Raw genomic sequence first — 15,322 nt, forward strand, 5'->3', positions numbered from 1 at the left:
GCTGCTGGAGCTCTGTGTGCTGCGACTATAAAGTATGAGGAGATAAGATTAGATGTACACGTGTTCAAGGACATTTGCACCCTGTACGTCTGCAGTGTGATAGGGACTGATTACATAAGGAAAGCACATGCACACACTGTATGTATTCACATGCATGCACGAAGCATTCACCACATTGTTGTTTCATATTACCTTGAATTTTTCAAAATGATATCGAACTATTAATTAACTGCCTCCAACCCTGTTTTCAGTGCTCCCTCTCTCTGGCTTCTCCTCTCCTGGAGCGTTCTCGCCATCCACTGGCATGTCAAAGGCAAACTCTCTTCTGGACCTTGGATCCAGCAGGTGAGACCCACAGTGTAAATAAATACATATTGTATGAAATAATCATGTCTGCTGCTGTGAAGAGCCTGCAAAGAGAATTTTGCTCATTTTGAATGTCCTCTGACAGCACGCTGAGTTCCCCTGAAACATGCATTTAAAATAAAGTAAATTTCCAAGTTTTTTGGGGATTGTGAGGATTTCTAAACTGCACCATTTATCATGCAGTGATTTTAAAAGAAAGGCTGGGATAAACACTGGTGTACATCACACACTACCAGCCCATTAGTTCAGTGCTCACAAAGTAGCGGGGCTTTTGCAGGGAGGGGTTGGGGATCAGTATGCGGGCAGAGATGAAACACTTAGATAACAGAGAGAGCAGGAAGGCATTTTGAAATCCGATGTTCTAGTTGGCAACAGTAGGAAGTGGACTTGTTCAAAGTTACAAACATTAGAGGAGAACTGGAATCAAATGGCATTCCTATGGGAGGAGGTCACTATGGCTTTGTTCAGGCAACAGGCAGCAACAGATTTGTTTCTCAAAGCATATCTTTATGACAGACTGACCCCTCTGCAAAAGGGCTGCAACGATTATTTTCATTGTTGTTTAAGCTGTGGATTATTTTCTCAGTTAATTGATTAGTTGTCTGGGCTTTAAAATGCCAGAAAATAGTGAAAAACGTCAATCAGCGTTTCCCAAAACCTAAGATGATGTACTCAAATGTTTGTCCACAACCCAAAGATAATCAGTTTAGTGTTGTAGCGGCATGAAGAAACCAATAGATATTTACATTTAAGAAGCTACAATCAGAAAAATTTTACCTTTTTTTCCTTAAAAAAATTGCTCAAACCAATCAAAATAGAGATTAGGTGATTCATTTAAGAGTTGACAACTAAGCCACTCTACTGAACTCCTGTCACTTTGGATTTGACACTATGGCTTGGATTCGATTTGCAAAAATCGCATTTCATGTGATTTTTTCGCTGTCCAAAGCTTTTTTTAAAATCTGTATACAGTCTGGAAAAAAAACGATTTAGGCTGGCAATCTAAACAAGGCCTATTACTGTGACGTTTTTGTCTATTTTAGTAGCCATACTCGGTCCACTTCACTGGTCCAGAGTATTTTATCTTAACAACTTCTGGTCAGAGCACCATGACAAATATTAAAATATTCCTATTGAGCCACTGTGAGGTCAAATTTTTAATTTGTCCAATAAAAACTAATGATAGTCCTTTCAGCCTTTAAGCTGTTTGTATGCTCATGTTAGCATTTAGCTCAGAGCATTGAGCTAGTAGGATGCCTGTAGGCTCCTAGTCTAGTTCAAATGTAAGGAAAAATAGTGTTTGTGTTTTCAATGAGGTCTGTAAAACAAGGGAGCAGGTCATAGAGACTGGACTAAAGGATACATACGCACTATTGTTGAGGTGACTGGTTCTAATAACTTGTCACCAGTGTGATTTGTAACATTAAGTACTAATAATGTCACATGTGTTATCAGCGGGAAGTGGAAATATGGGATAGTGACTGGATGGACTTGTAGCCTTACATCTAGAACAGTCAAATTTTCATTTGTGCTTTTGAACGAAGCAGTTAATCCTTGCCTGGAATAGTTACCATAGTGGGATGTAATGAAGACTGAACAAAAAAGAAACCAGAGTCTGGGAGGTTTTGTGAACTTTGAGCAACAGCTAGATTCCCTTCAAAGGAGACAATAGTAGTATCCAGTATCCTTGATCCTACTCATTTTTTGTGTGTGTGGCTTGGGAAACAGGATAGGAGTAGTGTCTGATTTCATGCTGAATGTATTGTTGTGAGTGGTAAGGTAAGCAGTAATAGGGGCAAGAGGGGTGTTTGCAAGTCAAATACCAGCACAGGTTGACCCAGGAGCCACCCACATCACTTTAACCTTCAGTTCTGATTGTCACATTCTCATATCATGCTAGACACGTTGTTCTTCTCCTGTTTTTGTTTCTGGACCCATAAAAAGTTTTAATATAAGGAAATTTTACGGCTCTACTTGGTGGCAGTAATTCACACACACACAGGCACACACAGAATAAAAAAGCCCTTGGGCAGCGGGAGGATCCCACACTATATTTTCCATTGTCTCCCAGAAACCTTTTATTTCTGAGGAGTGCTGCAAGTTTCCACCCTATAATGTCTGGAAAAAAAACACATTCTTCTCCAATGAACATCACTGACCCAGCCTATCCTCTTCTATTCTTGCAGAGCCATTGTTTATAGTAAAAACAGAATAGCTGATTAGCGTTGCCTGAGGATACTGGGTGCTGTCTTGTTTCAGAGTCCACGCAGTCGCTTGCAGCAGCTTCCTCTGCAGCTAATTAAGAGCCAAGAAATAACACCGGGGAGTCTCGAGGCAATTAGTGGTTTTAAGTCAATGCTTGAATGCAAGGGAGAAAGGCAGCACTGACCACATAATATTATTGTGTAATTTCCCTATAGGTGATATCTTGACATGCTGACATGCCTGTCTTTCTCTCTTTTTGTAGTTCAAATTCTTCCTCCACCACGTCGTTGGCCAGTAACTCTCCGAAGACGGGTGCAGGTGATTGGGCCGTTCCACAGGCCTCGAGACTCAAGTACCGTCAGCAGTTCAACACACTAGACAAGCTCATGAGTGGCTACTTGTCAGGTAGGTCGCACACACACACACACACACACGCACACGCACACGCACACTCTCTCCAAGCCAAACAAACAGGACCTCTTGGCTGCTCATGAGCGCTGTTCTCGATGTTTTGCAGAGCAGACTCTGGGTCAGTTTCGCTTCACACAAACGCACTCACGTACTCTTGTGGCTGCTCTTAACCCCACTTGAGAGAACGCGGCAGTCAGGCTTACACGAACACGTCCACGTCAGTTGGCGTCAGAATTCACTCTGCTGTTGTTTCTGATGTAATTATTGCTTCGCAGGACCTCAGGTTAGAAATGCGCTGATGGCGTCCAACCTGACACAGACCCAGCTAGCAACCATCTGGTGAGTATAAAGTGTGTGGTGGTGTCTTTGCTCTCCAGCTGTACGCCACTGTAAATAATAATAGCTCAAAAGATGAGAAAACTGAGGTGGGAACATCTGAACTAAACTGCTGAATATTGTCTGTTTTTCTGGTGTTAATGCTGAAATCTGTAATCTCGCTTTAAATAGCTGTCCAGCCAGCTGACCAGAGCTTTATAGCATCTTTTAGCTCATTGCTGTAATTTAGGCTTCAGAGCTTTTTAGAGTTTTTGTCCTGGTTTTAGTAGTTTAGTCCGTAGTGACTTGGCTTGAGAACGTGAGGGCGGCTCCAAATCCAGCTCAAACCATGCTGCAGAGTGGAGACTAGTAGCTGGAGAGGTGCCCAAGTGTCCCTGAGCAAGCAAGCACCAAAGCCCTCACTGCTGGGAGCCCCGTCACTCTGACACCTCTCCACTAACCCGTGACTGTAGGTCCTGTGTGTGTGTGTATGTAATCAAAAAAACTAATAACAGAGTGCAAAAATTTAATTTCCCAAGCAAGATTAATTAAGTGCTAAATCTGAATTTAATTTGATGTTTTGGTTCACTCTCAGTGCTCTCATCAGTGTTGTTTTCAGCTGCAGCAGGCAGCTGTTTTCAGCAAAACAGCTCTTATAAGCCTTGTTTATGTAACGCGCCGCACCAGCAAACAAAGTTGGCGACTAGAGCGAGATATTTCCTTCAGGAGTTGGCAGAAACCAAGACAGAACTAAAAGGAGAGCGGCTGTTGGAGCTAGGCGGCCCAACACATGACAGCAAATGAATGTAAATGTTGCTCTGTGTCTGCTGGATGTGTAAATGGGCAACTGTTTGCTAACTCGTTCTCCATAACAAGTTTATGAGGTCATAATTTGTCAGTGTTTTCAGCCTGTTCTGTTGCCTCTAAAGAAAACAGTTATGCTGCTTTAAAGTCGTGAAGTTCTCACCAGAAAAGTTGCAGATTTCATCTCTCCTGCTTTGCGATGTGACTTGCTGTGTTGTGCGTACACAGGACCTTGGCAGATGTGGATAAAGACGGTCAGCTACAAGGCGATGAGTTCATTCTGGCCATGCATCTGGTGGACATGGCTAAAACTGGCCGACCTCTGCCCCTCACACTGCCTCAAGACCTGGTACCTCCCTCTCTCAGGTAACACATACATACACACACAGAAGGACACACTCACTGGGTTTATGAATACATTCATTATAACAACCACAAACTTTCTTTTTTTTGCTCCTCATTTCAGAGGAGGAATCAAGTCCAGTGAGCTTGTAAATGGAACGGGGCCCTACATAACTCCCTGTCTAATAGACACAACTGAAGTAGAACCTGCACAAAAGACCAAGAGCAGTGGTATGGCCTGTCCTGCACACTGTACGCTTTCTTATAATGTGAGATCTTCCTCTGTGTCACGCCGCTCTCTTCCTCCCCTCAGTGTCCTTTGAGGACAAGCTGAAGGAGAACTTTGTGCGGGGCAGCGCCGAGCTGGAGAAGCGGCGACTGGCTCTGGAGGAAGCGCAGAGGAAGGAGCGGGAGAGGAGAGAGAGGGAGGAGAGGGAGGCTCAGGAAAGGAGAGAGAGGGAGGCGAGAGAGCAGGAAAACCGAAGGAGGCTGGAGGAGGAGAGGCGGCTGGAGAGGCAGAGGGAGATGGAGAGGCAGAGGGAGGAGGAGAGAGTCAGAGAGCTGGAGAGGAAGGAGGTGAGTGGGAGAAGCAGCCTCACCTGCCAGATGCTGAATATCTAGATTGCCAAGTCCCATGACCACGTTTCTTCTTCCTTTCAGGCGGCAAAGCAGGAGATAGAGCGCCAGCGGAGGGAGGAGTGGGAGCGTGGCAAGAAAGAGGAGCTGGGCAGAAAGAGAGAAGGGGAGCAGGAGGAGATCTCTCGTCTCAGGGCCAAAAAGAAGAGTCTGGAGTTGGAGCTGGAGGCTGTGGTGAGACATTCATGCATGTGCCTACTGGCAATCGTGCAAAGTTAATGAAAGCACGGGCGCACGCTAATCTCAACCGCCCGGTCTCACAGGGCAACAAGCACAAGCAGATCTCAGACCGCCTCCGTGACGCTCAGAGCAAGCGGCGGATTCTGAAGGCAGAGGTGGACCTCGTCAATCAGAAGAGGGACATTCGCATCACAGAGATCAACACATTGCAGCTTCAGTTTGAGGTGAAAGAAACGTGTTTTGCTTTTGCTTCTTCCCCATCAAAAGGTTGCGTTTGAATTATTCCGACAAATGTTTTTTTTCATTTCCTGCTTGGGTGCCTCTGGGTTTGCCACAGGACTGGCAGAGGAAGCTCTCACAGCTGGTCCCAGAACAACAGAGGCTGACTGAGAAGCTGCGAAACATCAACCTCAACAAACTCTCCTGTGGGTGACAAACGCCCACTCGCACAGCACACAGAACAAATGTTGGTCACTGAATTCCCTCGCCTGCCTCTGACCTTTGACCTTTGCCTTGTAGCGGTGGCTTTGACCTCTCTGACCGGGAGCGTGACAGAGAAAGGTGTGAATTGTCGGAGGCTGAAGGACCAACTTGACACTCTGGAGAGGGAGACCACAGACAAACTGGCCCAGATGGAGCAGTACAACAAGGAGCTTAAGGTCAGTTTTCAGACCAGAGTCAGGATGTGGAAGATGGTGATGACCTTTTTTTAGCCTGTCTCAGAGGAGTTTAGACCATTTGAATTCAACACGACCCAAATTAGTCCAGGACGAGCCAGGTCAGGCCACTGCAGTGTAGTTCAGATCACAGATTGTGGCTTCGAAGAAGTTTAGGTTCATTGCTCTCCAATACCTGGGTCACTTGTCGGAGGCAGAATATCAACATTTGGGATATTGTGATTTGCTAAGAGACCTGTCAATCAAGCAGTTTAGTGTTCCTAAACCTACTTTAACGGAGGCAGCATAGCAGGCAATGCTACTCTGTTTTAGAGTTTTGAATGTATTTAACATGTCGATCTAGCCATCCATGGATTTTCATCAACATCCCAATGGTATGAAAATCAAGTCGCAGGCTCTTAAAGCTTGCTTGAGCCTTTTTCAATGCCTCCAGAGGCAGTTTGGAGCTGTGCAGTGAGTGATGCAACAGATGACAGGCGATTTTTACATGCTTCGGCACTCATTGGCCCCACTCTTGGAGTTTGTGTGGTCTACCACTTCATGGCTGAGCTTTTGTTTCACAACAACAGCACTCATAGATGACCAGGATGAATCTAGTCAGGCAGGAATTTGATGAACTGACTTGTTGCAAAGGTGGAAAGCTGGGATAGTGCTATGTTCAAAGTCACTGAGCTCTTTACGGCCCATTCTAAATGTTTGTCTGTGGAGATTTCGTTGCTATGTGCTGGATTTTGTGCACCTGTTAGCAATGGGTGTGGCGGAAACTTAATAATTAGCAGGGGTGTCACTGACTTTTGGTCATATAGCGTAGCTGCCCCTACAACAATGTGTCCATTTTTTATTCCTTTTTGCATCCTGATTAAACATGATATTAATTTTTCCAAAATGTCAAACTGTTCTTTAAAGATTATTTTGTATATTTAAAAAGATTACATTTTAGGATAAAAGTTGGGTATTTTCAGAATAATACAACAGTAAGCCAACTAGGCAACATCACTATATGATGGATTATACCAATTTTCCGAACCACAAGCTGGTTTGTAGGGAGTTTTTCTTTTTCTGTCCCTCAGCAGGTTTTTATTGGAACAGAACAAAAACAGGGAGTTTCACACTGAATTGCTGCTGTGAAATCTTGTTCAGCTGCTCGTGGTAACTTTAGAGTTTCACCCCTCAGGCAAAGAAAATCTCATTACCTCACCGTAATTGTGCACATGCAGACTCGGATGTACACATTCGCGGGCAGAAAGCCTGATAATTCGATACCTGTGAAAAACGATGTCATGTCCTCTCACGGCATATCGTCAATCTGATACTAATCATTGCAGCATCGAAACGCCCGCTCTTTCTCTTTTGATCTGTTCTTAACTGATTTTTTAAAGCCTCTAACGTCTTTCTTTCTCTCCTCCCTGTCTTTTTCCTCTGCTTCCCACTACCTGGACATCTTTTTCTCTAATTCACATTGTTTCTTGCTGATGTTCCTTTTACTCACCTCTGTGTTCTTCCCTTTATCTTGATCACACTAATTATTCACCTTCTCTCCATCCCTCCCTCTGTCCTCCTCCATCCTCGCGCTGTGTGTTTGCTTCATAGCTTGGGGATATGGATGACTGTGTCCTGCGGGGCCTTCTGTCTCTGCTGGCCTGCCTCAGCCAGCTCTTCCTCCTCATCAAGGTTATTTTTCTTCCTCTCTGCATCTCTCTCTTTACCTCCGATCTTTTTCACCGCCCCTCATTATTATGTTTTTTTAACATCTCACCTCTTGTTTTCCCTTAAGCCACAAAATCTTTCCCTTTTCATCCCGTGATGATTTGATCTCTTCACTAATCCTTGCTCTTTTGTCTTTTGGCTCATTATTAAGTGGAGCTCTGCTTCTGTACCATGTCTTCTCTTTTTTTGTTGTTTCGCTCTGTGGGATTTGTTCTAGCCTATGTTTTCTGTGTAAACAGGATGCACCCTGAGGGTAAAGCACACACACAGAATGCATAACCTGCACAATTTGTGTGTTAGGCAGAGAAAAAAAATATTGAACTCAGCTTTTATATATATGTGTGTGTGTGTGTGTGTATGCGCACATCTGCATGATTCCGTGAATGGCTGCCAGTTTGTGGGCTGGCTTTTTTCTTTACATCAGTTTTGCATGTTTGGACTGATTGTACGTGTACTATTGCATCAAATACTATTTTAAAACCACAGCACATGTAGAGGTGAGTTTTGAAACACATCTTACATAGAGTTGTGTTGTGCTTTGTGACTGATCATCACTGTTTCTGTCTTGTTCAGATAGTTGACGCTTGTGTCTTTTAAGTCTTTCTAATGCTTTGCATATCCTGTGGCTGCGTCAGGAGCTGAGGGAGAAGCAGGTGAGGCAGCAGGCTGTCCTGGACGACCTGTACAGAGTCAAAGAGGAGAAACTGAGGGAGCTGCAGATACGCAGGGAGGAGGAAATAGAGAGGAGGAAGAGGGAGGAAGAGGAGGCAGCCAGGTGAGTGTGAGGGAACTTGTGACTTACATTTTGTCTGTGTTTCTGACTTGAATCTGCTTTCATTTCTGTTCATTTCCGATAAAACACGTGTCGTGTTTCGCATTTACTTCCCACAGGCAGGCGAAGCTAGATCAAGAGAGAAGAGAGCAGGAGAGGAGGGAGAGGGAGGAAGAGGAGGCACGTCAAAGGAGGCTCCTTGAGGAGCAGAGGGCCAGGCAGCGGGAGGAGGAGGAGAGGGAGGCACAGGCTCGCCTTCGGGCAGCCCAGGAGAAAGCACAGGAAGAGGAGAGGAGAAGGAGGGAGGAGGAGGAGAAGAGGAAGGAAGAGAGGAAACAGAAAGAGGAGGAGGCGGAGGAGGAGAGGAGGCGGAAAGAAGAGCAGGATAGAGGAGGACAGCGGCCTGTGTCGGTGGCTCAGCGATCCTCCAAGCTGACCTCATACAGAGCTCTGTACTCGTTTGTTGCCCGAAACGCTGATGAGCTGAGCGTGGACGCAGACTGTCTAATAGAGGTATGACACACACACACACACACACACACACACACACACATTACACATGTGTGACTCACAAATTCACACATTTACCCTCAGTATTTGCTTCTGCTATCTTATAATCGCATTAGCCTACTTCATAGCTGTAGATTTTTTTACTATAGTAACTATAGTGTGGTCAAGTGAAAAGAATTGTCAGATCCACTCAAGTTAAAATGAGTTAATGAATAAATTAATGAAGCGAGCAGTTAGTTGTGTGTGTAATGATCATAATGCATGGTGTCTAAACATTGTGCACGATTGCTGTGTAACAGTAGTTATCCTTTCATAAGTGTAACAGTAATTGTCCTGATTGATGCAAGCGATGATTGGGAACCAACATGCTCATCTTCGTCACCTCGTTTTGTCTGATTGCGGTTGATTAAGCTGTGTTTTCCCTGATGCAGGTGGATGAGCAGAACGTTGGCGAGCCTGGCTGGCTGTACGGGAATTACCGTGGCAACAGGGGCTGGTTCCCCCAGAGTTACGCAGAGAAATGTCCTACCCCATCTGCTACTGAGGCTGCCCCTTCTTCACCTGGGAGAACGTCCTGTCCGCCACCACCACTTAACACAAGGTAACATACAGGAAGAAACGGGATGCTCGGGACAGTATCAAAGACATTTTCTGTGTGGTATTTCAGTTCCCCTACACTAAAGATAGAACGATTTTGTGCTTTTTTTGCTGTCTGCTAGTCTGTAACAGTCACCTTGGGCAATGTAGTTTATGCCACAGCGCTGTGAGGTTGTTTTTATTCTTGCGTTGGCTCCTTCCCCAATGGTTTGCCCCTCCTGTTTTACCCAGAGTCCCAGATGGGGAGGGAGTGGTTGAAAGCACTGTTCCTGCCCAATCAGACGCTTCACAGGTAAGGAGGAAAGCTTGACTTCTGTTTACCTTAACTCCAGCCATGCAGTGAACTGGGTCTGACTTAGTTTTCTTTAAAAGAAAACTCATGCCTAATGGACAAGTAAACTTTTTAGTGACATACTCCAGATGCAAACTGCAACCCTGCTTTGTTGCTGTGTCAGTTCAGAAATCAAGTAGCCATGTTTCATCCAGGAGCCAAACTGGCAGCTGTCTGTTTTTATGGTATCAGTATTTACTCTGTGTTTTCAGCCATCACAAGGACAAAATCTTCCCATAATGTCTTTTCCAAAAGGTTTTCAGAGTGCCGGGTTTCCATACAGCTGTTCTGTCGTTTGATATCTAGTTAAAAAATGACTGAATGAGCTTCTGGATTATTTGGAGCTTCCCTGCAGTGTCAGTTTATTAAGATTAAAGCTGCTATAATCATTATTTTGATGTTAACAGTGGACCAAATGTGCTATGACTATGAGTCACTTGTACAAATCCACAGAGACGTATCATCCGATGCACCAGTTCTCCTTAGTTCTACTGAGGTTTTCGGCTTCAACCAGCTCATCGTTTGGGTTTTCCAGCCGACAAAGTTACTGTTTCAGGTTCACTCTCACCGGTCATTTCCAGGCACAGCGTGCAGCTGTGATTTGTCGACTGTATCCTACCTGTCCAACACCAAACAGGAGGCAGACAAAGTTAGCAACTAGCTGCTTTAATATAGGGAGAATTTATGAGCTAAAGAGGCAGATATTTCCCTCAGGAGTGGGCAGAGACCAAAATAAAGCTAAAAGAAAATAATATGTCAGAGTTGCATCAGAGTTTAAATGTAATTTGCTTGTATTTTGCGTTTTTTGTGACTACGGTGATGTCTGCCTTCATAGTATATCTGAACTATTAACTGGCTTTGGTGGGCAAAGAACTAGGTCTGGCTGGAGCACACACACTGCTGCTGACACCATCGCACACATCTTGAACGGCAGTATGGCTGTATATTAATAGCTTTTCTCTATAGGGAGTTCCTCTCTCTCTCTCTCTGCCTCTCTGTGGGTCACCCAGACATTTACAGATCTCCATCTCCCAAAAGATAACATCAGTGTTAGTAGGTCTGGCATTTGTAGGCTATGTCTCATGCTCAGATGATCAGCGATAGATAGTTGCTTTATATGAACACCATAGAGGCTGGTTTACTTGATTTTATAGATGAATCCCTCGCTTTGAAACTCGCTGCTCTTCTTATCTTACTCCTCAGTCCTCGGCCCTTCTGCTGGCTCGAGCGGTCTCCTCGTGGTCAGCCACTTCCGAAACCCACCCCAGCCTCTCCCCCGGTGCGGGTGACGTCATCACTGCGCTGCTGAGCGTCTCACAGGGCGACATCATCAGCGTGCTGCAGCAGAGGGAGGACTGGTGGTTGGGACAGGTCAACGGGACGCAGGGATGGTTCCCCAAAGGCTGTGTCACCTTGGAGACGGGTGGCAGTACAGAGTATGAAGACACACACTCGCCTGTGGTATTAAATTTAAATTGAGCACATGACTAAATTGCCTGTGTGTTGTTCCCATTCTAGCGTGGATGCAGTCGACGCATGTGACTCTGTTCAGCTGGAGGGTAAGTATCGTTCATCTGTATATTTAAACACGGCAAGCCCTGAGCAAGATACGTGGTCGGATGTGTGGCTCTGATTTTCATTCTTGTGTTTTGTCCTAACCAGAGTATGTGGCCTTGTACACGTATGAGAGCCCAGAGGTGGGGGACCTGACGTTTGTTGAGGGGGACGTTGTCATGGTGACGGAGAGAGAAGGAGAGTGGTGGCGGGGATGCATCGGGGATCAAACCGGGGTTTTCCCTTCCAACTATGTCCGACCTGTTGAACCAGAGGTGAGTCAAGTTGTGTGTATGAACACAAAAGTTGGGACGCTAAATAAAACAGAATGTGACCAACTTTTTTCTAATCAGGGTTGTAAGAAAACCTATGTTTTTGCTGTTTCTGACACAATTTGTAATGTTTGTAACAATAGAAATACAAATGAGTGTGTGTTACTATTGTATAATATATATCTATTACATATATAGTCATATTGCAAAGATAAGAGAACTTATTGATTTTGGAAATCTGTGATGAGCATTTGTTATTATTGACATTTTGTTCTACAAAGTAATAAATCTGTTGTTAAAACAATAATCCAAAAAATCAATTAATTATGAATCTCTATATTGACAATCATCTATCATCTAATATTATTTTTCTCTTGGATTCTTCTTTAATGTGTGTCATTTACCTGTTTAGAACTTAACTCATCAATTGACTACTGCTTAATCTCTAGGCAACAAGACCCGGAGCGCCAACCAAAAAGCCCGGTGAGAATATGCACAGCAATTATAATGCATACGAACACACACACACACACACTGTCATAGTCTGCTGATGAACTCTATAATGCTCATTTACCTGATCTAAATTCATCTTCAGCTATTTCTGTTTGGTCAACAGAGATCGCCCAGGCAGTAACCACCACCGTTGCTCCGACGACACATCAGCTGCGTCTGTCTCCAGGACAACTGATTGTGGTCTTGGCCAAGAACTCCACCGGTTGGTGGCTCGGGGAACTGCAGGTCTGTCATTATAATGAGTAATAAAACTTTTTCTATAGCACCTTTCATATAGGAATCACAGCTTAAAGTATCTTTAAGGGCTCAGTGAGAATTATGGGGGGGGGGGGTTTAAAGAAAATGAGAGTAAAATAATAATGTTAGCTGTTAAAAGTTGAACATGTCCGTAACAAGGTTTTCCTTTGGCTCTAAAAGTAGTTTAAGGTCAACTGCACCTTGGAGCACTGTACAAGCATGATTAGTCCATTTTCATTCACTTAAATCCTCTGCCCATATTAGAATATCCATATCGCCAGACAGTTGATGTCTTTGTATCTGCTGACTTGTCCGATCAATGAAGAGCTGGTGAGGAGTGGACAGGAGGTTACAAGAGTAATAACAGGGTTGTCTATAGGTCACAAGTCTTCAGCAGCGAGATCATTTCTGCCTGTTTCGTGCTGAGGCTGCTGCCATGGCTGTGGTTAAGCTGTCTGTGAACAGTTTTCGTAATGAGACCACTGGGCAGAGGTACCAGCGAAGGCTGGACAGTCAAAATTTAAATTAACATAGCTGGAGTTAATTCTACAATACTCACAATGACGAGTATACTCATTATGATTTGTATTAAGCTCAGTCAAGAAGGATAAGACCTTGAGCAGCAACCTTTTGGTCATTCCGCAGACTTCAGGCTGAGCTTTGGCTCGATTTATGAAGGCAGTGAATATCAGTTCCCAGTAAAGACCCATCGGGAATCAGTATAGATTGTTGTTTATGCTACTGAGATTCTGGATGTTCAGCTCTCTGCCTGACAGAATCGATCCATCAGTTCAGCTCTCGGTTTAGAATTCAGAACTGAACCAGCAGGAGATTGATTTACTCTTGCCGGCTCTTCTCCCTCCAGGCTCGAGGCAAGAAGCGGCAGAGAGGCTGGTTTCATTCCTCTCACGTCAAGCTCCTGGGCCCCTCCAGCAGCAAGTCCTCCCCCTCCCCTCTGCCAGGTGATGGCTGACACACTGTGGACACGACTTCCTACTCGTGATCACTGTGCATGAGACGTTTTTTTTTTGTACATAGTTATAGTTGGGGTTGCTTCCACATTTTCTTATTTGGATTGCAGTAGTAAATGTCGTCTGTAGTAAATTGCTTATATGATACAACTATGGTGAGTATGGCTGTTGATGGCAGTAGGTAAAAAGCTGTTACAAACGTCAAACGTCTAGTTTTGCTAATGTCAGGGCATCATGAAAATCATTAGGATTCATCCTCTGAGGCCCATGCATGCCTGCAATAAATATAATGGCTATCCACCCAATAGCGTTTGAGCTAGCAGGAAGAACTCCACTAACATGAGTAAAATGAATCAGTAAACTTAAACATCAAACTTATCAACATGCCTCAAACTCAACCCTGTGTGTGCCTCTGATCCCTCAGTGTGCCAAGTTATTGCCATGTACGACTACACCGCCGCCAACCGGGATGAGCTGAGCTTCTCCAAGGGTCAGCTGATCAACATCCTGGACAAGACCAACCCTGACTGGTGGAAAGCAGATGCCAACGGGGTCACGGGCCTGCTGCCCACCAATTATGTCAAGATGACAACAGAGTCAGACCCCAGCCAGCAATGTGAGTAAACCTCAAGTGCCTGCCTTAACAATTTCTCTGAGAGGGAGGATATTTTTCTGTCACGCCGTCTGAGAGAAAATCAATAATTCACACAGTCAGTCAAAATTATTGTGGGAGTGCTGTTAGTGGGGGAAAATAAGACTGCAGGCACACATGTGAACTGATAACGCGTGTTTATCAGCTGTAGAAACAGACTTCTCTCTTGTTGCTGAAAAATCTGATTGGTTGACTTGCCTCACTGTAGGTACAGTAGATTCCTTATCCATGTCAGAGCATGGAGAGACTGACGGTAAGCTCAAACGAGTTGGTTTCTGTCAATCACCGAGGGATCATTGGTGGACATTAACTCATTGCACTTAAAAGGCTCGATCCCCTAAATATTTTGGGTACTTGTTGAAATTAATGGTGTCTCGCACCCTCGTAAATGAGCACGATTCCCTTCAGTCCAAGTGAACATGAAAGATCGGGCCTTTTAAGTATCCCTGAACTAGCTGCACCAAAAATTCATTCAATGGCATAGTTTTGGGAACTATGCTTATGCATATTCTTGCAGAGAATTACATGAGCAGGTTGTTAGCCACGCTCGTCTGTCAATAAAGGTGGAGTAAGCAGGCAGTTAGCTTAGCATAAAAACTAGAAGCAGGGGGGAAAAGTTAGCCTGGCTAACTCGGAAGGTAAAACTAACTTGAAAATCTTCCCTCCAGGACTTGCAAAGCTCACTAAGCAACACGTTATTAGCTCATTAGCTTAAACCTTACAGCTAAGTGCGAAAAGGCTACCTAGATGGTTCCCCCTGTTTTCAGCCTTTATGCTAAGCTAAGCCACCGTCTCCTGGCTGTAGCTTCATATTTAGCATTCAGACATGAGGGTGGTATCGATCTTTTCATGTAACTCTTGGCAAGAGAGTGGAGAACCATATTTCTCAGAAAGTCCAAATATTCTTAAGTCTTGCCAACAAATCACTGGGTCACACAACAAAATGGACCAATCACTGATCAGCTTCAGAATAAACTGCCGCATTTGTTTTCATCCTAATCACTCATTTGTGGAAATTTCAGCTTTATTTTCACTGAGAGGTCGACGGGTAGAAACGATCCACTGTGCATATGACTGTGTGTGTACATTACACTGATCATTGGTCTGTTGGTAAGGGGGTGATCCTACTCATATACATTCACAACTCATTCGCACGTAGCTGGTCCTGTGATAGAAAAGGGCCCATTTTTAAGCCGGAGGTGTGTGTTTTGAATTAGTATTCATGGCTCGCGTGTTCTCCTCGCAGCAGTGGATCCGTGTTAACAAGAGC

The 15,322-nt window shown here is 44.5% G+C and overlaps 1 protein-coding gene across 4 annotated transcripts in view; it reads left to right on the top strand.

The window, feature by feature from the left end:
- itsn2a (intersectin 2a) overlaps positions 1-15,322 on the top strand; it is a 39,260-nt gene that overhangs the window by 16,730 nt on the left and 7,208 nt on the right. For 3 of the 4 annotated variants that reach the window (XM_041959103.1, XM_041959104.1, XM_041959105.1), the window contains exons 7-28: positions 252-345; positions 2,834-2,976; positions 3,258-3,321; positions 4,330-4,467; positions 4,568-4,674; positions 4,757-5,019; positions 5,104-5,253; positions 5,343-5,483; positions 5,597-5,684; positions 5,779-5,918; positions 8,279-8,418; positions 8,535-8,928; positions 9,357-9,526; positions 9,754-9,814; positions 11,057-11,289; positions 11,372-11,412; positions 11,516-11,682; positions 12,129-12,162; positions 12,296-12,417; positions 13,295-13,391; positions 13,825-14,016; positions 14,261-14,305. In XM_041959103.1, the coding sequence (XP_041815037.1) occupies positions 252-345; positions 2,834-2,976; positions 3,258-3,321; positions 4,330-4,467; positions 4,568-4,674; positions 4,757-5,019; positions 5,104-5,253; positions 5,343-5,483; positions 5,597-5,684; positions 5,779-5,918; positions 8,279-8,418; positions 8,535-8,928; positions 9,357-9,526; positions 9,754-9,814; positions 11,057-11,289; positions 11,372-11,412; positions 11,516-11,682; positions 12,129-12,162; positions 12,296-12,417; positions 13,295-13,391; positions 13,825-14,016; positions 14,261-14,305 (3,024 nt within the window). The remainder of the gene's footprint in view (positions 1-251; positions 346-2,833; positions 2,977-3,257; positions 3,322-4,329; positions 4,468-4,567; positions 4,675-4,756; positions 5,020-5,103; positions 5,254-5,342; positions 5,484-5,596; positions 5,685-5,778; positions 5,919-8,278; positions 8,419-8,534; positions 8,929-9,356; positions 9,527-9,753; positions 9,815-11,056; positions 11,290-11,371; positions 11,413-11,515; positions 11,683-12,128; positions 12,163-12,295; positions 12,418-13,294; positions 13,392-13,824; positions 14,017-14,260; positions 14,306-15,322) is intronic. The other variant, XM_041959106.1, reaches the window with a different exon arrangement.

The sequence above is a fragment of the Chelmon rostratus genome, chromosome 18, assembly GCF_017976325.1.
Source record: "Chelmon rostratus isolate fCheRos1 chromosome 18, fCheRos1.pri, whole genome shotgun sequence".
Classification (NCBI taxonomy): domain Eukaryota; kingdom Metazoa; phylum Chordata; class Actinopteri; order Chaetodontiformes; family Chaetodontidae; genus Chelmon; species Chelmon rostratus.